The 27,767-nt window shown below is 37.9% G+C and overlaps 4 protein-coding genes across 6 annotated transcripts; 3 read left to right on the forward strand and 1 right to left on the reverse strand.

Moving 5' to 3' along the window:
- The first annotated feature begins 466 nt into the window (after positions 1 to 466).
- Positions 467 to 1,727, forward strand: LOC125196587 (RING/FYVE/PHD zinc finger superfamily protein). The gene is made up of 2 exons (XM_048095170.2): positions 467 to 1,353; positions 1,454 to 1,727. Exons 1-2 carry the CDS (start codon positions 541 to 543, stop codon positions 1,505 to 1,507), a joined length of 867 nt encoding a protein of 288 aa, XP_047951127.1. The 5' UTR covers positions 467 to 540; the 3' UTR covers positions 1,508 to 1,727.
- A 6,137-nt stretch (positions 1,728 to 7,864) lies between these two features.
- LOC125192078 (uncharacterized) lies at positions 7,865 to 11,165 on the forward strand. The gene is made up of 4 exons (XM_048089533.2): positions 7,865 to 8,111; positions 9,090 to 9,682; positions 10,096 to 10,611; positions 10,920 to 11,165. Exons 1-4 carry the CDS (start codon positions 7,868 to 7,870, stop codon positions 11,043 to 11,045), a joined length of 1,479 nt encoding a protein of 492 aa, XP_047945490.2. The 5' UTR covers positions 7,865 to 7,867; the 3' UTR covers positions 11,046 to 11,165.
- Positions 11,166 to 13,525: 2,360 nt separating this feature from the next.
- Positions 13,526 to 16,580, forward strand: LOC125193954 (trifunctional UDP-glucose 4,6-dehydratase/UDP-4-keto-6-deoxy-D-glucose 3,5-epimerase/UDP-4-keto-L-rhamnose-reductase RHM1). Its single transcript, XM_048091914.2, has 3 exons — positions 13,526 to 13,755; positions 14,225 to 15,815; positions 15,898 to 16,580. The coding sequence occupies exons 2-3, from the start codon at positions 14,244 to 14,246 to the stop codon at positions 16,348 to 16,350; spliced, it is 2,025 nt and encodes a 674-aa protein (XP_047947871.1). The 5' UTR covers positions 13,526 to 13,755; positions 14,225 to 14,243; the 3' UTR covers positions 16,351 to 16,580.
- A 706-nt stretch (positions 16,581 to 17,286) lies between these two features.
- LOC125196051 (alpha,alpha-trehalose-phosphate synthase [UDP-forming] 1-like) lies at positions 17,287 to 27,241 on the reverse strand. 3 transcript variants are annotated; one of them, XM_089056475.1, is made up of 18 exons: positions 27,020 to 27,241; positions 22,880 to 23,262; positions 22,712 to 22,809; positions 22,063 to 22,448; positions 21,471 to 21,585; positions 21,235 to 21,336; positions 20,882 to 21,032; positions 20,698 to 20,786; positions 20,328 to 20,376; positions 19,725 to 19,825; positions 19,328 to 19,515; positions 18,885 to 19,002; positions 18,565 to 18,741; positions 18,368 to 18,499; positions 18,203 to 18,290; positions 17,997 to 18,127; positions 17,829 to 17,927; positions 17,287 to 17,747 (listed from the first exon to the last, which is right to left on the reverse strand). In XM_089056475.1, exons 2-18 carry the CDS (start codon positions 23,208 to 23,210, stop codon positions 17,406 to 17,408), a joined length of 2,697 nt encoding a protein of 898 aa, XP_088912601.1. In that variant the 5' UTR covers positions 23,211 to 23,262; positions 27,020 to 27,241; the 3' UTR covers positions 17,287 to 17,405. The 3 variants fall into 3 exon arrangements, with proteins under 3 accessions (XP_088912601.1, XP_047950366.1, XP_047950367.1); XM_048094409.2 differs by having other exon boundaries at positions 22,063 to 22,451; XM_048094410.2 differs by lacking the exon at positions 27,020 to 27,241 and adding an exon at positions 23,714 to 23,986 and having other exon boundaries at positions 22,063 to 22,451.
- Positions 27,242 to 27,767: the final 526 nt, after the last annotated feature.

A 27,767-nucleotide genomic window follows, 5' to 3' on the forward strand; every position in this document is an offset into this window, starting at 1 on the left:
CCCGCCTAAATGTGGGCCCAGTGGCAGTTCTGTAAATTTTCCAAACAAGTCTCCCTTTATATGAGTATAGATTGATAATAATTTTTGAATGCTAGATTGTAGCTCAAGCTCAAACTATCAAGGTCAATAATCTTTGCATTTTAAATTAGTAGGAGTACGAAGCTACACAGAAAATGGTAATCATAGTACTATTGTACATGTGTTTAAATTAACACGTGATTTATTTATAGAGATACCAAACGAATCATGAAATAATTACTCGTAAAATAGATCTGTACATTAAATATCTTAATGGGTGTTTTCAGTTGAATATTGAATGACTAAAACATTTGAGATTTGAGATGGCTCCAACACTTCAAATTTGAAGGAAATTCAAACATCTAAATCTAACAAATTGAAATTCCTCCGCCCAAAATTTCAGCATCTCATCTTCCCGCCATATTCTTCCACCATATCATCACCTCTCACTCTCACTCCAACCCACTTCATCGCCTTTTTTCTCCAAACCCTAATCCCTCTTTCCTTTTTCACTCTTCGCAAATGGAGGACACTACATATCTAGCCTTGCCTCCACTCAAACGTTTCCGATTACAACAACAACAACAAACCGATTCCTCTTGCCTTCCCGCCAAAAAGCGTAAGGAATGCCGAGATTCGCCTTCCCCTCCCGCCGTCACAACTCTCTGCCTTCCTGCGAAGAAGCGAATTTGGGCGTTTCAGCCCCTGGACCTCGATCTCAATCTCAATCCCCCATCCGATGAAGATTCCGCACAAATCAAACTCAACGCCGGAGAAGACGCCGACGACGGAATCGTCTGCGCTGTTTGCGACAGCACGGACGGAGATCCGGCGGATCCAATCGTGCTCTGCGACGGCTGCGATCTGATGGTGCACGCCACCTGCTACGGCCATCCCTTCACCGCGGGGATCCCCGACGGCGACTGGTACTGCGCTCAATGCCTCCATTCCCAATCGGAGAAAAATCAACCACCGCCGCCGTCCTGCTGCCTCTGCCCCGTCGGCGGCGGCGCGTTGAAGCCGACGACGGATGGGCGCTGGGCGCATCTGGTGTGCGCGATCTACGTGCCGGAGGTGTTCTTCGCGGATTCGGCGGGGAGAGAAGGAATCAACTGCGACCGGGTGGTGAAGAGGCGGTGGGAGACCAAATGCTACATTTGCAAATCGAAAAATGGATGCGCCATTGATTGCTCCGAGCCTAAATGTGGATTGGCATTCCACGTCAGCTGCGGATTGAAAGAGGAGCTTTGTATCGAATACAGAGAGGGAAAGGGGAAGAGCAGAGGATCTGTTGTTGCTGCATTTTGCTCCCCTCATACTCATCTCTGGAAGAAGGTAAATGCAATTAACTCTCCTTTTTTTAATTAATTGAAATTGATTGATTGATATTTTTTACAAATAAAATTGTTTGGTGAATTTGGATGTGGTTTTGCAGCAAGAGCAAACAGGAAAGTTCAAGATAGTTGCTAGAGGCGACGACAACAAGTAACAAGAAATTGCTATTCGGCATTGAGTTTAGTTTAGATTAGCTGTAGCAAATTCCAGTTCTCAATTCCTGCAAAAATGTCTATTTGCTAGGATGTCACAATTTTAATGTGTAATTTCTTTATTTTACCATTTTTTGATGGATAAAAATGTCGTTTTCTTTTATCCATATAAATTTAGCTCTCCTTTTGAGCGCAATGGATATTCGGCTTTTTTTTTTGTTTCGTTGCTTGAATTGAATTAAAATTTGATTTCTTAAAAATTTAAAATCGAATTGAATTACACAAAACATGAATCCAAAAAACTCATATCCGAGCTAAACTGAAAATTGGAATTTCATAAAATATAGTAATAAAAATTGAAAAACAAAGATTCAAGTAGGCTAAAATATAGTACTACTCCGTATAACATCCATCAATCTTCACAAATATCTCATCTTCGAATGCCAAATGAATTAGAATTTCATAATATCCCCTGACAAACAAAAAAAAGCAATTCAAAATTCTATAACTCGTGTAAACATATCCATAACAATTTAATAGCATTATAGGAATATAAACACCATCAAACTTAATTCGAAGTAACAAGTGATCAAAACATATTCTAACTCCTAAATTAGTGCAAAATGCTTGCGGATCAAAGGTTATTTTAGAACTTTTTTTATTATTTAAAAAGTAATACTTTCTCCGTTCCATAGTAATAGAGTCATTTCATTTTCTGCACTTGTTTTGAAAAAGAGATAATAAATAGTTAAAGTGGAGAAAGAGTAAAGTAAGAGAAAGAATAATGTAGAGAAGAGTCTTATTTACAATATTCTCTCTCTTACTTACTTTTTCTCCACTTTAACTATTTAAAATTATTTTTTCAAAACGAGTGCGCAAAATGAAATGTCTCTATTACTATGGAACGAAGGGAATGCTAATTATTTGAATGAGTTAGTGGTTTGTGAATTCTTTTTTATATACTACTAAGTAGTTTTACAATAGTTGTGAATAGAATGTGTTAGTGGAATGTGATGTCTACTTACTAAAATAGTAAAAATGAAATGTGACATTTATTAGGAACCATCCAAATAAAGAATTATGAAATATTTAATGGGGACAGGAGGGAATATCATACTACACGGTATTAATGTGTATTATAATACGTAATAAACTATGATATTATTTTTAATAGAGTAGAGGTCATTTTTTTGTCCTAAACATACGACCGAAATACCAATTTGCTCCAAAACATTCACTTTTTGAAAAACGGGTCCATAACATATGAAATTCGTGTCATTTACATCTATTTTTTACGGTGTCGTCAATTTTTGACAGTCAACCGTTGATTAACACAATTTTGACCTAATTAAGCTAATTTTGACCCGATCAAGCTTATTATTATTTTTTCAGGAACGATTTGATCTTGATTATGAATATCATGGACTACTTTGACGTTTATGAAAATTGTATGTTTTCTTGCATTCAAAATCAATTCAGATTCAAAATCCAAAATTCATCATTCAAAATTCAATTCAGATTCAAAATACATCAAAAATCCAAAATTCATCATTCAAAATAAGGATTTTGCATTCAAATCCATCAACACTTGAATACACAGACAATTGTTACAACAACAACAAACCATGGACAATAAGATACAACATTCACCAATTTCTCAATTTTATCGTTTATTTCGGATAAATTCATTGCTAAACCCTCAAAATCGGAACCACCCACTGAGGTAGACGAAGAACAACTTTCGACTTCATGAATTGGCTCGCAAGAAACAACATTCCTTGCTCTCATATACAAAGTAAAGCTTCCACCATGTCGGTTTTGCTTGGTTGGTGACTATACGAAACGACGCCACCTTCTTGCAAGTAAAAGATCTCGCGAGCCGCCACCATCGCCAGAACCCCTACTGCACCTTGACTCGGCCATATCCGATGGTTCGGACGACGTATGGTGGTGTTGCAGAGAAAGAGCTGAATTAGGGTTCTTGAGAAAGAAAGAGAAGAAAGAAAGGGAGAAATTGCAATACTTCAGTTTTTATTTTACGTTTTCATATTCAATTTTGCATTTTCAATTTTTTTTAAAATAATAATAAGCTTAATCGGGTCAAAATTAGCTTAATCGTGTCAAAATTGTGTTAATCGATGGTTGACCGTCAAAAATTGATGGCACCGTAAAAAATGGACGTAAATGACACGAATTTCATATGTTATGGACCCGTTTTTAAAAAAGTGAATGTTTTGCACCAAATTGGTATTTCGGCCATATGTTTAGGACAAAAAATGACCTTTACTCATTTTAATATCATAATTCAGTTTCATAATAATATGATTATTAATTTGTGTATTTGCACTGATCTTAATTGTAGCTAAACTAATTAGTTGTATATTATTATTCGTATGATTATTCAATTTTTTTTGTTATTGTTGAATATTGATGGACCATTTCAGAGTTTGGGCCATAATTTTTTGTGAGGCCCAATGAGTAATAATGCTGGTCCAAGCCATCGAGGCCCATTTTATCGGATCACTTACTTGACTGCACCGATGGCCGACACCTGGCAACTCCACACGGATCCTGAGCGTGATCCATCCGATTGATTGTGTGTTTGTTGAGTGAGGGTAAATGCATCCTCACTCCTATCCGCTCATTCATTTAGTCCTTTTTTTTCTCTCTCTAGTGTGAGACGCTCCTCCTTCTCTCTAGAACTTCCACTCTCTCTCTTACTCCGACCATCTTCTCGATTGTTTTCTTGTGTTTTTCTTTGGGATCGACCGATGTAATCCTTAGCCTGAGCAACTACTTCGTGATTTCGTGAGTATTGTGTGGATTGCATGTTGAGATGGCCACGGTGTATGATAGTCGGGGAGATGTGAGGTTAATTGATCTTTGATGGTTCTGTCCTTTCAGTGGTTCTCATCTTGTGGCATTCGATTGATATTTGAGGAGGTCCAAGGCCTAGTGCAGTCACTGTTGTAATCCGAGTCATATTCCAAATCTCTGATTTCTTTTCTCTTTGCTTCTTTTGTATAGATCCTTCGGGATCACTTTCTTGTTTTACTAACTCGAGATCTTAGTGCCAGGTCATACTATGAAAGAGCTGGATGCTCAAATTCGGTGAAGAATCTAATCTTAGCTGGGGTTTCACTAGTATCTTGTACTTATGCGGTTTGTAATCTAGCACATCTTCTGTACATGGTCTGTTTAGAGCATCCACTATAGGAGGACACTCTTTTTTTTTTCCATAGCCACTTTTTATTTGTCCACGACCACAAAAAAAAGTTTCCGCAGCAATAGTGGACACTTTTGTTAGCCACATTTCACTTTATTTTTATTCTTTGTATATTTTAATTCAATTAGAATTAAAATTATCGGACTAAAAATAATTAGAAAACGAGATAATAATAAAATTAAAAAGTGCGATGAGACCAAATATTCGTTGTATTAATGGATACCGGAAAATTATACAACGAACATTTTATAAAAAAAACATATAAAAACAAATAAAAACACCGCCACCATCTACTCGGTGGCGGAGTCGGAATCCTCTGCCTCTTCTTCGTCGCCCACCCCCGCCGCCGCCCTTGCCCCTGCCGCCCCCGGCGTCGCACCTGCCCCCGGCGCACCCGGCGCCGCTGAACCAGTCATCCCCAGGTCCTCACTGATCCTACACATGAGCTCATAGTATATCGCCTTGGTGACCGGGTCGGTGGCGGACTCGTAGAAACGGCAGTTCTCTTGCAGTTGTTTCATCAACTGCACATTCAGGTTCCTGTTCAAGACCACATGGGGCCCAGGGCCCACGGACTGAGCTCCAGAAGGCGCCTGCGCGCTGCGCGATCCAGACGCGGACGCCGAGTAGCGGGAGGAACCTGCAGACATTCGGGCGCTGCGGATACTGGCCTTTTGCCCCGGAGGGCGTGAGCGCCTAGTGTGTGTATCAGAGGGCTCCTCCGTTTGGGCGTCGTTGAGGTCGATTGATTGTGAGCCGCTGCTGCTGCTGTAGTTCCCGGCTCTGTTGCGTCTATTGCGCTTCGCCCCTTGAGCTTCAGTCTCCTCTGGATGGACTTGAATTTCGGGCAGTTCTCGAGAACGAGAAACTCCTCCCAGTGGGTGAACTTAGGCTTCCATAGCGCGTTGTATTGGGACACAGACAGAGCCTTCACGTCTGCTTCATTGCGGCCACTCTCAGCGTTGAGAAGGTTGTTGCCGTAGATGCCCGCGAACTTCCTAGTGGGTGTCAGAATCCTCCCAAACTTTTTCCGGATCTGTTCCGCGTCACGTGGTTTGGCGCCTCTCGGCTTGAACTCATTGTAGGTCAACACTCGGTCTGATCGGTGCCAACACAGGGTCTGATGTGACGGCATCCCATGCCCTCGCCACAGCAATCGACTCGTCTTTGGTGTAGTGCCCGCCCCGACTTGTTACCGCCGACTTGCTACCGCCGCTGCCGCTGCCATCCCCGTCGCCGCCCGGGTCGTCGCCTCTCCCACCAGCGCCGTCGCCGCCGCCCCTCCCCCCACCGCCGTTGCAGCCGCCCCTCCCACCACCACCGTTGCCGCCGCCTCTCCCACCACCGCCGCCGCCGGAACATCTCGTCGGCGGGGTCTCCGGTAGGCCTGGAAAGAGTGAGAAGGGGTATCCGGACGCGGATGGTTGGGCGAGTCCATAGTGGGTCGATAATCTCCGAATGCCGAACGACCCAAATTCCTCTGATGAGATGATTGACCCCGATATTGGGTTTGTTGCCACGACGGGGATGTCGGTGACCACGACTGGAATGGAGGGGGACTGGGACTCGATCCCCGGGGGGTGGGACTCGATACCCACAGCTGAGATGGCTAGGAAGAAGGATAGTATTTGTATCCCGATTCTTCCGTGCCGGGTGAATCTTCGTCTCTCCCGTGCATTTGGTATAAAATTCTGTAGAGTGAAATTGGAGGTGGAGTGAAAATAGGTGTGGAGTGAAAAACAAATTGGTGGGATATTTATTAAAATAAGCCAAAAAAATAATTAAAAAATCAAAATTTATATATAAAAAAAAAAAAATAGGAACCGGCGACCGCCGCGGCGGTTTCGCCGTGCAATAGATAGGCGCGGCGGCCGCCGCGCTTCTCTCTCCCCCGGCTCGTCCTCGCCGCATTCGGGCGATTGCCCTTCCGCCCCACCAAATCCGTTCGCCTCCGGGGCGGACGCGTCCACCGCAATAGGCCGCCGCGGCTTAGCCGCGATCGGGGCGGCCGGCGTGCCGCCCCTATAGTGGATGCTCTTAGTAGTGAGACTGACCATCTTACTAACGCGGTATAAATAAAAGAGGTTCATGTGATTAGTGAATCCACGGTGGTCTGATCCCTACAATTATAATTATTTATTAAGTATGACGATGTATAATTTAGTTTGAAAGTAATATAAAATTAAATCATGAGACTATACTATAATTAACAAATGACAACACGATAAGTATACTCATAAATAAAACAACTAATTAGTGTAAGTGAGTTTTGATCAATTCACTTGTATAATTAATTGATATTAATTTTCGAAGTAATTCAATATTATGACATTATGCAGATTAAAGTATTTGTACAATTAAATTTTTTTAAATTGATTGTATATTCAATTGAAAATAGTTGTGAATCTCAATTAATCTTTGATCTGAATGTACAATTATACTATTTAAATTGAACAGTAATTTGATTAAAAAAGATAGTGTTAGCAGAATGATTGGATCAAATAAACTTTAACACTAGAATATTACTTGTGCAGCAAATATTTAATTTAGTACATGTAATACTTATATAATTAACTATCGTTATAGCATATTTTTTGACGATGATATGGAATACATATATACTTAATTTAATTTTATTTTTATTTACATTTGTACATAGCTTTTTAATTAAATAACTAAGTGCATTACTTTCTTTTTTCATAGTATTTAATTTAGTACATATATTTACTAAAATGCTATATATGGACAACCACATTATAGTAACATAGATTTATGCATAAATGGATCATATCTGGAGTAGTTTGGACAATTAACATTATCCATTAATTAATTAATGAAATACAATGTAACAAATATTTCCGTTACAACAGATGAATATCCCGATTTATTTTACACGTCAACTTGACTATGCATAATTATTAGTAAGTTTCCCATAAATTCGCTCAACGATATACTTTCTCGAGAATAAATGAAGTTTGTTGAATATAGTCAAGCTTCTAAATATCCACCTTATCTTTAATCAGATATTATTTTCCAAAATTAGCAGCTTCAACATTATCCAAACCCTAAAAATGTGTGTATAAATACACACTCACTCATTCATACTATATCATATATTGTGAGTGAAGTGAATAAAATGGTGAAGTTAAGAATGTTGCATATTATAGCGATGGTGGTCATGACATTAATGTTGATGACGAGTGTTGGTGGACGAAGAGAGTATGAATCAGCTGTTGGTGATCCCGGGATGAAACGAGACGGCCTTAGAGTCGCCATTGAAGCGTGGAATCAATGCAATGAAGTTCATGAAGAAGCTCCCAACATGGGCAGTCCCAGACAGGCCGATTGCTTCGATCTCGTCCGTCCATCCCAATCACAATGTATGTTTCTACTTTGTTGAAAACCCCCATTCTTGTCTCATATTTACTTGATTTGGTGACGATCTTGTCTCATTCATACAGTATATGCTTTTGAAGACTAAATAATTGAAAATTGAATGATTAATGGGACTTAACTTGATCGAAATTTTTTTTGAAGAAAACCAACACAAAAAACGTTACTAGAGTAATATAATATTATTATAATTATAAAACTCATTTTAAAAATGCCGAGTTATCTTGCTTTAAAATAGAACTACTATCATAATATTTAAAATAGAACTGCTATATCATTATTAAAGTTAAAATTTCTTTATTGAAACAAAAGTGCTAAATTTACAAAGTGCCATGTAATTTGCATAAGCAAAATTGGAACTCGTAACTTAATTTTCAATAAACCAATTTTAACTTTGCTTCTATAGCTATCGCAGGAAAAATTTGAATTTATGCATTAGTTTAATTTTATGTACTCATAATATATTTATGCACTTTTATATAGTTGTTGTGTTTGTCATTTTCTTTCATGATTACTAATTTTTTGTGTCTATATATTTTTTTCGTCCTATGAAAATAGTTGGCTTATATCTTTTTGCTAATTTTTTTTGTGTCTTAGTGTCATTCCCCATCAACAATACTCCAATTACTTTTTCTTCTATATTCCTCATATGTTACCAATTGTGCATAAAACTCGTGTAACCCAAAATTGTTTATTTGTTGTAGGACGTAGAGAGAGTATAAAAATATTATATATAGTAGAGTCCTTAGTGGTGCATTTCCACTTGGTATCAAAGCATGTCCATGTCGAATATTTATTTGATTACTTGTGTTGAAAACCACCAATCTTGTCTTATATCAAGCTGGTGATGATTTCGTCTCATCTATATATCCTTAAACAACCCTCCCATCCATTTCTACACTATATCAGAGCAGATCCAAGTCGAACATTCATTTTAACTACATGTGTTTTGTTGTGTTGTCCAGATAAATTAGCTCACAAGGTGAGGAGGAAGGAGAACAAGCTAGGAGTGAAACAAGCTACAATAGATGGAATGGAAGTAATAGATTGCAACAAATTTGCAGCATGGAAAGAGTTATTATTAGCTGAAAAATGCAAAGTGAGAGACCATCCAAGGCCATGGCATTTTTGGATGGTGATGCTCAAGAGTGGCAACATGGACACTGAAGCAGCTATCTGCCCCAAGGATGGCACAAAATCCTTGGCTTTCGCCCCCGAGCCTCGCTTCCCCTGCTTCGGGGAGGGGTGCATGAACATGCCATCCATCCACCACCGCTACACGCACCTTACTGGAAAGAGGAATCGGACTATGCATATGAAGGGAGGATTTTTCGGGACGTGGGATTTGGATGCAGACATGGGCACAGCTGCTGTTAAGGAAAATGTGTCATACTATTCTATCACTTGGGAGAAGAGTGTTGGGAAAGGAGGTTGGGTTTTCAAACATGTGTTGAAAACATCACCAAAGTATCCATGGCTCATGCTTTATTTGAGATCAGATGCTACAAGAGGCTTCTCTGGTGGCTACCATTATCAAACTAGAGGAATGACTAAGATTGTGAGTTTTCTTTTATTGTTTTTCATTTGGATGTGTCAAATTAGTACTATGTTAATTTTATTAATCTATGTTAATAATGAGATATGATCCATTGATAACTCTTTGCTAACTGATGATAACTGATAACTAATAATATCATTTATCAATTTATTATAGTTAGCAACCTAACATGACCCTACTAATAATATATACTTAGGTTCCAAGATCATCCCATTTCAAAGTGAGAGGGTTGTGATCTAATGTTAACTAATTTCTAATCCATAACTTTTCAATGTTAAAATTATCAACGCGACACTGTTGATATACTTATGTTATGTCTTTGTGTTGATAATTTTAACATAAAGTATTGAAAGTTTTGCATTCTGGATTGAAAATCAGTTTTATTATAACGTGACCCAATATACTCCTACTAGGTTCCAAGATCACCCGATTTCCAAGTGAGGTTTACACTAGACATTGAGCAAGGAGGAGGAAACCAGAGCCAGTTCTACCTAATGGACATCGGAGGGTGCTGGAAGAACGATGGGAGGGCGTGTGACGGGAATGTAACGAGCGATGTGACTCGTTATAGCGAGATGATCATAAACCCTAGCATTATGGCTTGGTGCACCCCGCACAATCTTAGCCTGTGCCCACCTTATCACACCTTCTCCAACGGGAGCCGGGTGCACCGCACTGATGAGGCGCGTTTCCCCTACGACGCGTACCATGTCTACTGCTCCCCGGGCAATGCCAAGCACCTCGAGGCGCCTTACAACTTGTGTGATGCATACAGCAACCCACAGCCTCAGGAAATCCTCCAGATTCTGCCTCATCCTGTTTGGGGAGAGTATGGATATCCAACCAAGAAAGGAGAGGGTTGGATTGGAGATTCAAGGACTTGGGAGCTTGATGTTGGAAGGCTCTCCCACTCACTTTACTTCTATCAGGTTTAATAACTCAAACATTTTTGCATATCTTTTTTAAATACTACCTCTGTCTCTTAAAAATAAAAACCATTTCAATTTTGGATTGTCTCTTAGAAATAGAAACTTTGTGAACTTTCTGTTTTAGAAAGTGGACATGATAATCCATTAACTCTGTTTCCACTACTTTTTTTTCTCTCTTACTTTATCGATTCTTCTATCTTATTTTACCAATTGTGTATTAATTAAACCTTGTGCCATCTTAAAAGTTTCTATTTTTTGAAGTAGTAATTTTGTTTAATTGTTTTATTAAAGTTTATTGGTTTTGGCAGGATCCGGGGACCGAGCCTGTGGTTCGGCATTGGCCATCGGTAGATGTTGGGACTGAGATTTATGTGAGTGGGAATGAAATTGCAAAATGGAGCCTTAGCAACTTTGATATTCTTGTGCCAAAATGAAGCCAATCTCCTGAATTGTATAGTTAGTTTCTGCATAATTCGAAGGGTTTTCTATGGTAGTATTTGTGATCAGTGGAGATTTGGCATCATTTTCTAAGAGATTATTGATTTAGTTGAGAAAGTGAGTAAGAGTTTTTTACTTTATTCTGCAATAAAATCACCTTGGGTTGCATAGAATTCTAATTGCGTTTTATAGTATTTTCATTCAAACACGCTCTGTTAATAATAATCATTAAAATATATATGCATATATGTTTAACGTTTATAACCTAACCCACTTATGACTTAATTACTTAGCAATATAATAAAGTATGAAAATATCTCACTGTAATATGATATTCTAAGTTTGTAGCTCGAAGCCTACCACACCCACATATAATTATGTAGGAGTATATAAATAGAATAAGAAACGTGGTTCAATTGTTAAAAATAAAGTGTAGTTGATGCATTGTGAGAAATCATACCTACCATCAAAAAAGGGAAATGGTGGAATTATGCCAAAGTAATTTTAGATTATAATGGAGGGGAAATGGTGGAATCATGCCCAAGTAATTAATTATAAATTACTATAATGGAGGCCAAGTGGCCATTGTGATTCTTTAACTGCATTAAATTTATATTCTTACAAGTCTCATGGCTTAATCACAATTAAATTATAAAATGTTAAAAGTAGTATTCCATTAGGCTTTATTATTATTAGTCTAAAATATAGTATTGGATTTTAAAAATTCAATTAATACATCTTTGAATTGGATAGTGGGACCGAAGTTGTAGCTATGCTAATGCTCTTTTTAAGTTTAGATTTAATTATTTAAATACCTATTTGTAGTATAAAATTAAATATAATTTAATGGTATGAATTTTAAAATGGCTTAATCTTGAAAATATGCAAAGGAAAAGTTATATATACCATGCAAATTTACGTTTTTTATGCTTCGATAAGAAAAATATTTGTAAAAGAAGTCAGAATATTCAAAGTCGAGCCCAACAATAAAATATCAAGCCACATATTAGTAATTGGTCGAAAATCATGCCTCACACCATAATATTTTATATTTCGAATTATTTGGTTTGTTAACAAGAGAAGAACCACAATTTTTTAATTTAGTTCCTTTTCTCCTAATTGTGTTTTTTATGTGAAGAAAAACATTCCACTCAATGTTGAGTGTTGAAAAGAAACTACTCCATTTATGAGTACTATATATACTTAATTTTCAGTAACTAGTTCGATATCTCTGAAAGATAAAATAAAAATAAAAAAATATGAAAATAATTTTATAATAAAATAAAACAATTATCGTTATGTTACTTTACTTTATGATTTACTATAATTTAAATAAATACATTTAATTATCTAAGTTATTAATGAATAACAATAATAAGTATACTCTCCCCCGAAGTTAGATTGTTACGGGCTATACTCAGCATTCAGGTATCTACTTCAAAAGAAACTTGTTTAAAACTCCCCATAGGTGGTAGGGGTCGGGTTATCGATGTGAGGTGGATCCAGAAAAGAGGAGGTTCTAGTTATAACTGTAAACATGGTAGCTAAATAATCCCAACGTGTTACATAAGGCAAATATTGTATAATTGTTCGATTTTCCGCAATTTTCTCCATTCGTCTATGTAAATAACCTAATATAGGTTCACAGTCAATAATATCTTCGTCGTCGAGAGTAACGATCAGTCGAAGAACACCATGCATTGATGGGTGGTGAGGCCCCAAAACCGTAAATGGACCCGAACAGCTAGGCAATATTCAAGTACCTAAAAGGGCTAGCTATATTAGAGCTATTATGTTGGAGTTGAGTCGTATCGCTTCCCATTTGTTATGGCTTGGTCCTTTTATGGCAAATATTGGGGCAATCTCAGTCTCACTCGCATCCCACTTTAAATAACATATTTTCTTCTTTTAAAATATCTCATTCTAAATAACAAATTTTTATAATACATCACCTATTTTTTTACTCTATCTTCGCTTAATTTACAAAACAATACTTAGTATAAATTCTACGCCGAATTGGCAATGGAATACTTGGAAAAGTGGAGACCCAAAAAAAAAAAACCTTTAATTTTAAAATTCTGGTTATTTTCCAAACAAACATAGTACTCCCTCCGTCCCATAAAAGTTGAGACAAAACTTTTGGGCACGGAGATTAAGAATTTATATTAAATAAATAGGAGAGATGAAAAAAGTAGGAAAAATAAGAGAGAGTAAAGTAAATGATGAAATAAAATAAGAGTGATTAGATGTTTTGTCTTTAGTTAAAAAAGAAATGACTCAACTTTATTGGGAGGGACTAAAAAGGAATACGACTCAACTTTTATGGGACGAAGGGAGTACAATATATAAAAATTAAAGAAAGTGATAGATAGAGAGATGAAAATGAAATCTGATCGTTGATTTCACCTACTACGACAATTCCATGAAAATTTGTCGGTGAGTCATCAAATCAAACATGTACACTGCATTAGCGCGTCTATCCTACCAACATCATCATCAAACCTGTATTTCCTCGCAGTTTCACGCTGTTTTTCTATAATTGGGGGAATAAAGTGAAATTTGCATATAAATATCGATTGAGGCCAGTGGTTTTCCCTTGCTTTTCGCCACTTCCTCACCTCTCCTTGTCTCTCTCACACACATTTCAATCTTCCGATTTTATTCCTATTTCCGGTGGGCTGATCCGAATTATTATCGGAGAATAACGTGAGTTTTCTTCAACTCCTAATCCTGCGGGGAATCTCGATTTTTCTCAGATCTCTTCTATTCCGCGTGTTTACCTGATTTTGACTCTGTTTAATCATTTACATTCTTGTGCTTCACCAATCTTATTTCATCTATGATGATTAATGGTTTTATCTAGGATTTAAGCTTTTACTTCTTAATTCAGATGAATGATTAGCAGCGTATTTTGATAATCATAGGTTTTTCATCATGATCTCATCAATCCTTTCTGATCTGTTTGAAAGAATGCAACTTGATTTGTGATCCGTTGTAATTTGTGATTTGTGATCTGTTTGTCAAATTACAGCATTTTTGTTTTCCAAGTGAATTACCTTTGGATTAAGATCTTACTTGAATTTTGTGATGCCTTGCCTTTGGAATCTTTACTATAGAGTTGTTTTGTGCTATGCATTTAGTAATATGTAAGCATGTTTGCTTTTCTTTTTTGTAGCTACGTTTACTAAGCAACAATGTCGAATTTCACCCCGAAAAACATCCTCATCACTGGAGCTGCGGGATTCATCGCTTCTCATGTCGCCAACAGGCTTATCAGGAACTACCCTGAGTACAAGATTGTCGTGCTCGACAAGCTTGATTACTGCTCCAACCTCAAGAACCTCCTTCCTTCAAAATCCTCTCCCAACTTCAAGTTTGTCAAGGGAGACATCGGTAGCGCTGACCTTGTCAATTACCTTCTCATCACCGAGAACATTGATACTATAATGCATTTTGCTGCCCAGACCCATGTCGATAATTCCTTTGGTAACAGTTTTGAGTTCACCAAGAACAATATCTATGGCACCCATGTCCTCTTAGAGGCCTGCAAGGTCACCGGGCAGATTAGAAGGTTTATCCATGTTAGCACGGACGAGGTCTATGGAGAGACTGAGGAGGATGCTGTTGTTGGGAACCATGAGGCCTCCCAGCTCCTGCCGACAAACCCTTACTCTGCAACAAAGGCCGGGGCTGAGATGCTTGTTATGGCATATGGTAGATCTTATGGATTGCCTGTCATTACGACCCGAGGCAATAATGTTTACGGCCCCAATCAGTTTCCTGAAAAGCTGATTCCTAAGTTCATCCTCTTGGCCATGAGAGGGAAAACTCTTCCTATCCATGGCGACGGATCCAATGTTCGAAGTTACCTCTATTGCGAGGATGTTGCGGAGGCCTTTGAGGTCGTTCTCCACAAGGGAGAAGTCGGTCATGTTTACAACATTGGGACGAAGAAGGAGAGGAGGGTCATTGATGTTGCCAGAGACATGTGCAAGCTGTTCAACATGGATCCCGAAAAGAGCATTGAGTTCGTGGATAACAGGCCGTTTAATGATCAGCGGTATTTCCTGGATGACCAGAAACTGAAGAACTTGGGTTGGTCAGAGAGGACCACTTGGGAGGAGGGACTGAAGAAGACGATGGAGTGGTATACCAGCAATCCCGATTGGTGGGGCGATGTATCCGGTGCATTGCTTCCTCATCCTAGGATGCTAATGATGCCTGGTGGGATCGAGAGGAATTTTGATGGAGCTGAGCAGTACGAGTCTGGAAAGTCCGAATTCACTGGTAACGCTACTCAAGATATGGTTGTGCCGCCTTCCAAAACCGGCCAATCAGCAGAGAAACCTGCCTTTAAGTTCTTGATATATGGTAGAACTGGGTGGATTGGTGGTTTGCTCGGAAAATTGTGCGAGAAACAGGGAATTGCATACGAGTATGGGAAAGGGCGTCTTGAGAACCGGCAACAGATTTTGGCGGACATTCTTGCTGTGAAGCCAACACATGTTTTGAATGCAGCTGGTTTAACTGGAAGACCTAACGTTGATTGGTGTGAAAGCCACAAGACTGAGACAATTCGCGTCAATGTTGCTGGCACATTGACCTTGGCTGATGTGTGCAGAGAGCACGGACTACTCATGCTGAACTTTGCCACTGGGTGCATTTTCGAATATGACACTGCACACCCTGAGGGTTCTGGTATCGGATACAAGGAGGAAGACACACCCAATTTCATCGGATCTTTCTATTCCAAGACGAAGGCAATGGTAATATTCGTTCCTGTCACAACCTAGTCCATATTACTTGTCTTAACATGCGGTTGCTTACGTTTGGTGTGCATTCAATCAGGTGGAGGAGCTCTTGAAAGAATACGACAATGTCTGCACGCTGAGAGTCCGGATGCCGATATCTTCGGACCTGAGCAACCCACGCAATTTCATCACCAAGATCTCGAAGTACAACAAGGTGGTCAACATCCCCAACAGCATGACAATCTTGGATGAGCTTCTTCCGATTGCAATTGAGATGGCGAAGCGGAACCTCAGAGGCATCTGGAACTTCACCAATCCGGGCGTTGTCAGCCACAACGAGATTCTGGATATGTACAAGCAATATATTGACCCGGATTTCAAATACACCAACTTCACTCTCGAGGCGCAAGCGAAGGTTATCATTGCTCCCAGAAGCAACAATGAGATGGATGCTTTGAAACTGAAGAAAGAGTTCCCCGAGCTGCTCTCGATCAAGGAGTCATTGATCAAGTACGTATTTGAACCAAACAGGAAAACCCCGGCAAAGTGAAGGGGTCGTTCCCTCTGTGGGCAGGCCTATATTTTGGTCTAGATTATCAGTGATCGGTTCTCTGTATGTTAGCCTTAGTTTACATGAGTTCATTATTTGGGGTGATGCTCTTCATTATCTGCAAAAGAATACTTGGTTGCGTTGTTTGTCCATCATTCTTGCTGGATGCGGCAATTATATTGATTTCATGTTTCCAAACCCTTTGTTTAATGGAGTACTGATTTCCTTGATTTTGAGTTTTTGTGCTCTGTTTTTGAATTCTTGTACTGATCCAAACCATCTCAAGTAGATTACAAGGGTAAAAAAACTTGTGTTCTGTTTCAAGGATATGTATGTTTCTCATAATTCTAATACTATTATTTTATAAATATTTATAATTATAATTAGAAGATACTTTCAGTAATCGGCTGGATTCATACTAGGACATTCCAATGTCACGGTATTAAGGGTTGTTAGGTTCGCAAGATTATATCTCTTAATTAAATATATATTGTGTTTAATTTATGAGATTGGTTTCACAACTTAATCATTGATGAATAATCGTGTGATAATTAGTCATGCCAACCGAACGACAACTTAATAAACTATAAAAATATTCCCACATAGATGATATTCAAAGCATGAAAGTCAACTACTCCCTACGTCCATAAAAAATAGTCTTATTTTGCATTTTTGGGATATCCACAAAAAATAGCCTTATTTCCAAAAAAATGAATAGTTTCTCTTTCATAATTAATCCACTTTTTCTCTCAATCTCTCAAACTTTATCCACTTTTTCAATCTTTCTTACTTTATCTATTTTTTCCCATTCTCTTTTACTCTATCAATTTTCTAGCTAAATCTTGTACCGTCCACAATTGGGACTATTTATTTTTTTGACAGAGGGAGTATAGAATACTAGATCTAGGAAAAAACAATACATGGTTTTCAGGGGTGTGAAGAAATATATTTTTCCTTTTTCCATATAAACCGCAATTAAACTACTATTGAAACAATGTTGTGTTATTGAAAGTACTTGAATAGAAACACACACCCAGCTTATAATTGTTGTTGAATCAATGTGAAGAGTATGTGGGTGTGGGTGTGGGTGTGGCTGCTGCCTCCGCCAACTCCTTGAGGAACGATACGACGTCGTCGGAGTTGTTGAGAACATAGCGTGCGTTCGTTCGCGTCCGCCCCACCGCCACCGAGAAGTAGTTGTCCTTTTTTAGATCAAGCACATTCAAACAAGTGTTTTCTTGCGACGCCCGTCTGCTGCTCGCCGATTTCTTGTCGGCGTTGGGGTGAGGCCTCGCTGGCGGAGTTTGCCTCTTGGCCGCCTCGCTCACCTTGCATCTCGAAAAAGCCAAGTTATCGGGTGGAAGTTCCGGCTCGAAAAATGTGTACACATCCTCATCCTGTCAAACATTGCCATAATTTTAAATACTACTACTAGTATTTCTAACTGTCGGCCTAGTGGTAGAGTGGTTGAAGCTAACCTTTCCGAAGAAATGGCCGACGCACATGACGAAGTCTATCGGAGTAGAGATGGCTTTACTGTGTACGATCTCTCCCAGTATACGGTCAATGGCTGCTCCCTTTAATCATGTAATTAATCAGAGTTAGAGAGAACAAGACAAGGTGAGGTAATATATTAGGTACCTTACCTTTGTCACACCAACTGCTCGCACCTCCACCGTGCGGCTGCCTTGGACCACGTCCACCGACGAGTTGGAGATCGGACCCGTCCACAGATGCTGCAGCATGTCTCTGGCTTGCAGCCTTCCGAACTCAGAATCTTTCCAAACAAACAATACAGTCAGGAGGGAATATGTTTTTGTCGAACGATAGAGAGCGTTAGTCTAGTCCGCACCTGAATACTTATAGTTCCATACGAGCAAAGTCTCGCGGCGTTCAAAATGTGATCTCGGTGTTCGTTCAGTGAAGTACTCGAGCACATGCTGAAAGAGGCAGCCAGCATATTAAAGATAGCAACTGTAGATAATACAACTGTATCACATCCCCTTGCTTATTGTACCTTCACACTGTCAACCCAATCCATATTCAAGTGCTCTGGCATCGTCGTCATCCATTGCTCCTTTCCCTTCTCTGTTGATCGCAGGAACATCCCATTTTCAGCTGCCAACCACATTTTGAAATCCCCGAAGTTCTGCACCACCAATTACATTTACAACCTATGTGGAGTGACAGCAATTATTTTTAGCATTCAACTACCTCGTCAAGGACGGATCTTTCGCTTCCACTAAGCACCACGACTATAGTGTTTGGATCCTCGCAAAGTGATGCCAGAGGCTTCCTCAACTCAGGATGCAGTTTTAATTCCATTTCTTTGATCTGATCTCCCCTTCTCCCTGGCGTGTCCACTAGCTCCGTAAGTGTAGCATTGAAACCCTGTCACGTGTGATGATGATGATGACCAGAGAAGAGAATATGTTACCCACAACAGCTTGTGAGATCAAGATGTGAAAATATCAAATTTAAAACACAACAAAAATGTTGGGGGTGCTTGAGCCACCAGCCCCGATACTGCTTACCAGTATGAGTAATCGTTTGTTAGACTGCAAGTAACGGCCGATGGCATCATTGAATTCAAGAGGGGGCGGAACTTTTCTTATTCTCTGCTGAGCTTCAATAACAGTATCATTGAGTTCACTGCAAAGCAAGATCAGAAATTATTGGTTCTGGTTTTAAAACTTACTACTACTAATAGCATTTGGATGCACATGAATGTAACAATTATTCAAAAATGCTGCAAAATACAATGAAGCATTGTGTATGTATATTAAATTTTGCAGAATGAATTGGCTGTCTTCACTATCAACAAAAGACTTGTAGGTTAATACATTCGCCGGTGTCTCCTCTATGCTCATTATGTGGCTGTGGCCGTATCACTAATTTTGCAGATATTACGTATTGATTAACTAAACTATGAAAATCAGTCAAGAATTTAGCAGAGGCTCAAGGAGTGCAGGCTCACCTTACGAAGAATTCAGCCCACTGCTGAGCAGTATGAGTTGTGACATGCTCAAAGTTATGCCTATGGCGTTTCTCTCTTTCTTCAGCAGGCATATTCAAAGCCTGGTCTATTGCTGCAGCGACTTCCGTAATGTTCCACGGATTCACGAGAATTGCGCCAGCACCAAGGGACTGTGCTGCTCCAGCAAACTACAGTTCATCCAAATAAGGCATTAAAAGTTAGTACCACTAAATCTTTTCCAAAGCACCATATAAATGGAATTTAGAAGCAAACAAGAACAACCAATTTTTCTCAGAATCTAAGGTCTCTCTCAGGAATCAATATAAAACTTCAAATGTCATGCAAATTTCAATCAGAGAAATATGGTGCATAACAAAGTGCATCGTTCGGTATATACTTCGCTGAGGATGAGAACCCCCCGCTTGGAATCTTGACATGCCACAAACTCATAGCTGACGAGATTCATTCCATCCCGCAAAGAAGTGACAAGTGCTACATCTGATGAGTCAAGGCCACCAAATTACATCAGTTAACAGTTCAAGAAACTTGAAATCAGATAATAACATACACATTTCCAGTAGAGAGAGAGAGAGATTTTAGTTTAAAATTAGTTGGAGTAGAAGAGAAAGACCAACCTCTAAGAATTATTTCATTTGTAATCATGCCATTTCTAATAATCCTAAACAACAACAGCATAAAAAGTGACCCTTCATAACCATATGGAGAAGCCAGCTGCAGTTCAAGTTAGCATGGTGAATATACAAGTCTTAAGTCTATGTGTTTACCAACTTTCTAACAACACAAAACTCAGCCTTATCCTTTGGGTAAGATTACAGAGTAAAGTGACCAACTTCAAACACATGTCCCATGAAAGATCACAAGTTCATAATAGTGCTTCCAGTTAGTGTATTTATTATTCATGTTATGTTAGCAGATAGGTGGTGACTTCTAGGGCAAGGAAATAAATATAGGAAGATATAGTTAACACAGAAATTATTACCAGTGACAGCATACAATGCACACAGTGCAGGAAAGTCAAGAGAACGATCCTGCAGAAAAAAAATAGTTGCTTCAAAATCTTATAAAAAACTAACTCAAAACATAAATGTGTCCAGGAACTCATTACAACATCACATATGGGTACATGACAGTATGCCAATTGCAAGAACAAGAGACAGCTGAGATAATCAGTCACTCAGTGACTTGATACTGTTCTCAAGACTTGTAAATATTCGACTATAAGCGAAGCTAAGACCAGGAACTCCACTACCTTAAGCAAAATAGACATACAAAATGATCAAAGTACTATAATAGTATAGAGTGATAAAAGTAAAGAAGACAAATTGCTGAATGCTGAAAAAGATGCTAACCAGATGATGAATAGGAACAGCAGTCAGAGTTCCAAATTTTCCGTTGATTCGTCCAACAATTTCATGGACTTGGCTCGTAAGTTTTTGATCTGTAGACACAAAAAGGAAAAACAAGATGAAATATCAGTATGCAAAAGAAACTACAGAAAGACCTATGTCAAATACAACTGCCACAAGACCATACATTCAGGAACATCAGTTCTTGTTGGCACAGCAATTTGAAGCAATACCACTTTATCACACCAGTCTGGGTTTTCCTCCAGAAATTTCTCAAAAGCTAATATCTTTTGAGGTATTCCTTTTATCATATCGAGACGGTCCACACCCAGCATTACCTACACTTAACAATTTATCAGATTGGTTACAATTTTCTTATTCTCCTTTTTAGAACTTACTCAAACATGTGAATGAGAACATATTTCATAGTACTAAAATTCATTAGTACTAGTGTAAGTAAAAAGTTAGGAGGTTCTGAAAAAAAAGAAAGTTAAAAGGTGACCATTCTGCACACATACAACACGAAGATGGAGAACCAACCTTTCTTCCAGAAAATCTCTCTTTCAGTTCTTTAATATTCTCCTGGACTCCAGGCATTTCTAGAGCCCGCATGAACCTTTCCGAATCAATCCCTATTGGAAACTGTAGTCGACAAATAAAAAAAGAGATTGTCATGATATGGGAGTGGATTAAAGGGACAATTTGTAGACTTGCAAAATGCAGCCAGCCAAGGAGAGGTACTGTAAAATTAGGAACAAGGAGAGACGAGGACTTACCGCAGCAACACGAGTGAGTCTACCTTGATCCTCTACACCTTCAGGAGTACCTTCAAGTCCAAGAATACGAGTGCAAGCACTCACAAAATGTCTTGCATAATCATATGTATGGAATCTGAGAAACAAATGCCAGTACGCAAATTTATTATATATGTATGTTTGCATAAAGTGATGGCAATTAAGAAAGAAAGATCACAAGAATCACTCACCCAGAACACTGGATCATAATACCTTTCGGAAATTCTAAAGGGGAATATCTAATGGTAGAGGCAAACAACCAGGATGAGGTTGTTATGAACTGCTCATTTTAATCAAAACGAAAAAAAAAAGTATACTTCAATTCAGGAAGCATAGATACTACAGAATCACCGAAGCCAAGATAACAATTTATTACTACATGAATCAAATCGATGATAATGGAATACAAAGGATACTTATTGTTCAATATTCTAACGATGTACAATGCACTACTCTACAGCTACGAGTTTATCATACACAAAATTCTAGATGTCAAATTATTTTTTTATTTTGTTTTTGTATTTTCAGAATGGAAGATGCCAAAGTTATTTATTGGAAGGGAAAAGCATATTACCCCACTAAATCAGCCATCAGAACTGCACGTAGAAGTTCAGACCGGGATGGCAAAGTACGGTGGATTTCAGATGATGGAAACGGGGTGTGAAGAAACCATCCAACTTTCATCTTGCTGTTATACTCCTTGAGATATTTTGGTAGAAACATGAGGTGGTAGTCGTGACACCAAACAACATCACCCTCCTCATAATGATTGTTCACAACATCAGCAAACATCTGGTTTGCCTTCTGATACGCTTCAAACTGCGACTGGAAACTCCTCGTGGTTGCAAGACGGTCCTCTTGTGGGAGTCCGAGATAATGGAACAGAGGCCACAGTATATTGTTGCAGTAGCCATTGTAATACTGATGAACAATCTCCTCATCGAGGAAGACAGGAATACACTTCTACCGAGAAAGCAAAAACAAGCTCAATCAACCAACGTGACACTATAATGCAAATGCATTCCAAACCACCAATGATTCAACTATCACAACAACATAATTGTCTAGTAATGACATGACTTTAGTAACACCAAGAGCAGAGACAGAAATTTTGTTACATGCATCTATATAATGGCATGCTTATATTTGCGTCACTACACTTGTATGTCTTAAATACTAGTACGTCACTACTAGAACATTCTGTTGTAGTGTGCTTGACTGACCTTCTCAGCAAGAGCGGCAGTGAGCGCCTTCTTCCCGACCTCATCTGGCACATTCACACCCGCCCAACCAATCCATCTTGCCTCGAACTCCTTCACCCCTACAAAAAGAAATAGAAGCAATATGTGATAATATACCACAACTCAATTGTATCAAATAAAAGAACTCACCCAAAAGAGCACTAACTAGACCGCCTGCACTTATCTCCAACGACCACGAATCCTCGCCCCGCCTGACTGCAGATACAGGCAGCCTATTGGCAACCACTAGCAACCTCTGTTTGGTCGGTTTCCCATCGGGCCTTTCCCACCCATCGATAAAATTCTGTGCAGTAGTTTCTGGATACTGGTCCACATTGACATGGGAATTCCTTGATACATCTATCTCAGGAATGGAGCTGCCATCATTCCTGTTGTTCTTTTTCAGCTCTCTCGCTCTCAAGAGCCTTCCAATTCGGGTGCTGAGCACTTGTGAGTTTCCGTTACACTTATTGCCAGACATATTGCGGGAAATTGGATGCGAGTGAGCTCAAGTGCGCCAGAGAGCAATTGCTCTGCATTTTGAGAAGCAATCATTTCAGTGATGCTACATACTACTGATTGCAGTAATTTGTTGTTTGGAAATCCATCGTTTTGCTTAAATGGATGTCGATTTTGCATAGTTACCAAGCAGAGCAGAGCAGAGCAGAAATCTATCTCGGTCACATGAAATAAGTGTTTTTTTTTTAATAATTTTGAAAAGATGGAAAATGAAGAACTCATTTCTGCAGAAATAGAAATACTATCCATCCATGATTAATCAAGCTAAAAGTAGTAATTTAATTGTACTAATACTCAATCATCAACCTCGAAGATAAGTCCAAATCATAAAATTTGATTCCTAAAAACGGTGAACTCGTGGCGACCTTCAAATAAGGAAAAAATCATAACACATGAGTCAATTAAAGATAAGTCTCTATCCATATCAGTAGAAACTCACTTAAAGATAACTGGAAATTTCCAAACCTTATTGATTGGATTTAGATGAAAGAATATAATTCATTTCATCCCCCTCTCAAACTTATTGTGATTACATAGTAACCCAGAGAAAAGATGCAATATTTGATTCAGAATTATTGTACTATCAAATTGTATCCCTCTCCCTCTCCCTCTCCTTTCATCGTTCATCCACCGCCGCAGAGAAAGGTTGCCGCCGTAGAAAAAGGCTTCGTATTGATAACTACACATAAGCATTGCACAGGCAGCCGTGATGCTGCGTCAATTCTCTGATACTCCAGTTTTTAGCCAACAAAGTATTGATACATTCTTTTAGTCTAAAAATTTAATTATGTTAATTTTCAAAAAGCAGAATTAATTTAAGCGATAATCAAGGACTTCTAAAGTTGAATTTGATAAAACGGGATATGAGAATTGAGAACGATGCTTTTTTTTTGGCATATTATTTAAAAAGCGTACATTATTAAGTGGATTGAAAAAAGATAGAAAAAAGAATAAAATATAATATTAATTTTTGTTAAAAAAAGAAATTATTAATTTATGGTAAAATATCTAAAAAGAAAGTGACTCGCTTAATGAGACAGAGAGTATTTAATACTGCACGCTAGTTATATACGATTGAATTGAGATCAGATCAAGTTAATAATCCTTATATTGTGTTTTAATCCCCACAATTAAATCAAATCATTTTAACTACAATTGCCTCTAATCAAATTGGTTACAATTTCCACCTAAATAAACTAATTTAAAAAAGAATATAATTCGCTAAATGATACTCCTATATGCGCCATGATTCATCCCAAGAATTATTCGTCACTTATCTCTTTGGAGTCCAGCTTTCCATTTCCCAAAATGAATAAATAAAAATTAAAGAAAAAAAGGAAAACAAGGGACACGAATAAAAGGTAAATCAGAATAAGATCTTATCTGGGGTGATTTCATGAAGAATCAGCCACTAGCTTCTAGACCCAATGGTGAAAATAATACTCTAGGAAATCTATTTGCTTTTGCCTTTTCTGTAACGTGGACATTTATATATATTGACCTCAAATTCCTGAGATAATGAATAAGTAATGTACTACACATCTTTCTAATGTGTACACTTACAATTCAAGTGAATTATTTGACTATTTAAATAATTAACCAAATCGATCGTAATTGAACGGAAACTGCATCCGAAGTGCAATAAAATTTAAATTCAAACAATACTCTTCAAACTTAATTAATTATACCAACATGACAAGTTAGCGTTCAATCCATTCAAGAAAAAGTGGTTTTTCAAAATTTTTCTTATTTATAAAATATCGTACTAGGAATTTTTAAAGAAACATAATATTTGAGTTCGAATAGTTAGGTGTGACCCAATTCATAGGGAAAACTAACCATACACGAATTCAGTTTTCAACATTAATTTACAATCTAATTGAAACCGCAGTCCTATTCGAACAGATCAAAACCCTGCTCACCTATTCTATAGTAGATATATAATGTATTGCACTTAAAAACAGATTACAAAGCCAAGACTCTAAACTTCTACACAGACACATATATACATATACTCCCCCTGTCCCATAGAAATAGGCTGAATTTTCATTTTTATCCGTCTCATAAAAATATTCCACATCCATTTATGATAACTTTTTCTCTCTGTCTCTTATTTTACCAATTATGCATTAACATTTGTGTCATCCACAATTAGCCTAATTCTATATATGAACATTTGGTTCGATACGGGTTTTAATGCATAAGTAAAAACAAGAGATAGTTTTAGAATAGTTCATACTTTTCATGAATGGTTGAGTAAAATAAAATGAGAAAAATATGTAAAGAAATGGGAAAGGGGAGAATCTAGGTAGGGCAAAATGGAAAATCTTAGGCAACAGAAATGACCCACACGTACTCTTGTACTCTTTTGTCTGCCAACTGCAAGTGGGGAGAAAACCTATGGTTTAAGTTTGCGTCAAAAGGACTACGTACACCCTAGCATGGATACACTACCTAAAAGACACCAAACTATAATGCCTCATTTCATATTAATCCATTTATATGTAGTCACCCTGCAACTAAATTTATGTGGGCTCTACATGCCCAGATTCGAGAATGATTTCCCCAATACATTCGAGAACTTCGACGATAAAATATCTACCTCTTTTCCGAGATCATTTTCAGCCACATCTCTTTTCTTTAACCATCACCACCTTTTCTTTTCTTTTTCTAATTTTACATTTTGGAATTATCATAGCAAAATTTTACCATAAAACTCTCAAAAACCAGAATCAGCTACATGTATAGGTTTTATTAAACTCGAATACATATGATATGAACCTATATACTCCAAGGAATAGCCAAATGAAATTCAAACATGTGGTGCACTCTCGAAAATAGCAATAATTAATTTCACCTGAAGTAAATTATGTAGGGTTTGTGGTTATCGTTACACAACAAAGTTTCAAGTTCCAAGCATATTATTCATTTAATAGTATATTGAAAAGGAAATACTCCTACTTTTGTCTATTTTCTGCTTTTGCTTACACCTAGTGATGATTTGATACAATTTTTCAAATATTCCATTTTAATATAGACGTTATGCTCCCTTGCATTTTATTGGGGAAATACCTAAATTCAATTGACAAAAATATAAACGCTATGCATAAGTTTAGTGAGGGTTTAAGCGAGGGTAGGGTTTTAGGTAGATGGTTTCGTTAATTAAAATTAAAATTATGAATATTTAGTATAACAAATTTAATTTATAAATAATTTAATATTTTTCCCTCTCACTTTGAAGTTAGGATTGAAATTGTGATAAACATAGTATATATGATTCAAATTCCATATATAGTCTCTTCAATTAATATAGAGTACACTATATATGTATATCAGTAACACAGCTCCAAATCAAATTATGATGAGATGAAATTTCTCTACAAAGGAAAAGCTACTACTCCTAGTCTCCTACTTAACTAAAACAGATGAGTTTTTATACTCCATCACCTGGTGAATTTCCACAAAATAACAGCAGGAATTTTCAGCTCTGAACTAAAATTTGAAAAACATTGATACTCATGAGAACTCTCCGATGGTTGAGAAAATAGCAGAAGCAACTGAAAAGGGGGAAAATCCTAATTCACTGCGTAGATCATAACCACGCAAACAATAATATCTTCGATCGATTGAAAATGCACCAACGAAAAATCAAAATAAAAAACAAGGAATCACGTTGATGCAAAATTAAGCATGAACTCCACATCTGAAATCAATTTCGGCTGGAGATCGATGGAGTTCATCAATGAATCGGTGAAATCAGGGAATGCTAACCTGAAAATCGGAAGAGAAATGTTGACGTCAGGCTCCATCAAAGCATTGCGATTGCTGCGATGGCTTTGGATTTGGCTTTTGGCGATGGCGAGAAGACGAAGAAGAAAGCTGGAAACGCAAAGCAGCAGGTCGCTTTTTGGTAAATTGCGTTGGTGCGGTGCGGATTGCGTATCTATGTGCTTGTGCGTGATATAAAAGGTGCGGTTTTAGAGAGAGAGAGAGAGAGCGGTTGTGGAGAAATAGTTACTGGTATAAATAAAGTGGGGAGGAGAGAGGAGAGATGTGTGCTTGCTGTGTTGCTTGCCCAATCATTTGGAGGGAATTTGTTCCCCCTCCTTTTTTGAATTTTAATAATAATACCCTTCAAATTAATTATTTATAACATTCAATTTATTTCAGCACTCAATAATATCCTATGATATTTGGTTTTTATTTTTGAATAATTTGGTGGAAATGATGAGAAAAAATGAATTAATAAGGAGCAATCTCGATTTAAATTTGATGAGATAAATATTTGACTATTAACTAATTAATCAATAATTTTATTTTTATGATATTTATTTAAATGATTTCGTACAGCAAGTCGTAATGTGGATTCATTATGATGGAGTGACACGGATTGAGGAGTGTTAGATGAAGTGAAAAAAATGTAATTGAATATTTTAATGAGAAGAGAGAGGAAAGATGAATATATTTATAAAAATAGAGAGTGGACATCTTGAGTACAACAAATTAAAAAGAAAATGTG

The sequence above is a fragment of the Salvia hispanica genome, chromosome 4 (genome assembly GCF_029641045.1).
Source record: "Salvia hispanica isolate PSC_SH4W2 chromosome 4, Shi_PSC_v1, whole genome shotgun sequence".
Classification (NCBI taxonomy): Eukaryota; Viridiplantae; Streptophyta; class Magnoliopsida; order Lamiales; family Lamiaceae; genus Salvia; species Salvia hispanica.

What these genes read in the sequence shown, in the direction of transcription:
- LOC125196051 (XM_048094409.2), bottom strand. Translation starts at nt 23,210, where the DNA reads ATGTCTGGCAATAAGTGTAACGGAAACTCACAAGTGCTCAGCACCCGA. An exon ending in TCTAGTTAGTGCTCTTTTGG is followed by an intron (nt 22,810 to 22,879) that starts GTGAGTTCTTTT and finishes TTCTTTTTGTAG; the next exon opens with GGGTGAAGGAGTTCGAGGCA. An exon ending in TGGGCTGAATTCTTCGTAAG is followed by an intron (nt 19,003 to 19,327) that starts GTGAGCCTGCAC and finishes CTTGCTTTGCAG; the next exon opens with TGAACTCAATGATACTGTTA.
- LOC125192078 (XM_048089533.2), top strand. Translation starts at nt 7,868, where the DNA reads ATGGTGAAGTTAAGAATGTTGCATATTATAGCGATGGTGGTCATGACA. An exon ending in CTAGAGGAATGACTAAGATT is followed by an intron (nt 9,683 to 10,095) that starts GTGAGTTTTCTT and finishes TACTCCTACTAG; the next exon opens with GTTCCAAGATCACCCGATTT. An exon ending in ACTCACTTTACTTCTATCAG is followed by an intron (nt 10,612 to 10,919) that starts GTTTAATAACTC and finishes TGGTTTTGGCAG; the next exon opens with GATCCGGGGACCGAGCCTGT.
- LOC125196587 (XM_048095170.2), top strand. Translation starts at nt 541, where the DNA reads ATGGAGGACACTACATATCTAGCCTTGCCTCCACTCAAACGTTTCCGA. An exon ending in ATACTCATCTCTGGAAGAAG is followed by an intron (nt 1,354 to 1,453) that starts GTAAATGCAATT and finishes GTGGTTTTGCAG; the next exon opens with CAAGAGCAAACAGGAAAGTT.
- LOC125193954 (XM_048091914.2), top strand. Translation starts at nt 14,244, where the DNA reads ATGTCGAATTTCACCCCGAAAAACATCCTCATCACTGGAGCTGCGGGA. An exon ending in ATTCCAAGACGAAGGCAATG is followed by an intron (nt 15,816 to 15,897) that starts GTAATATTCGTT and finishes GCATTCAATCAG; the next exon opens with GTGGAGGAGCTCTTGAAAGA.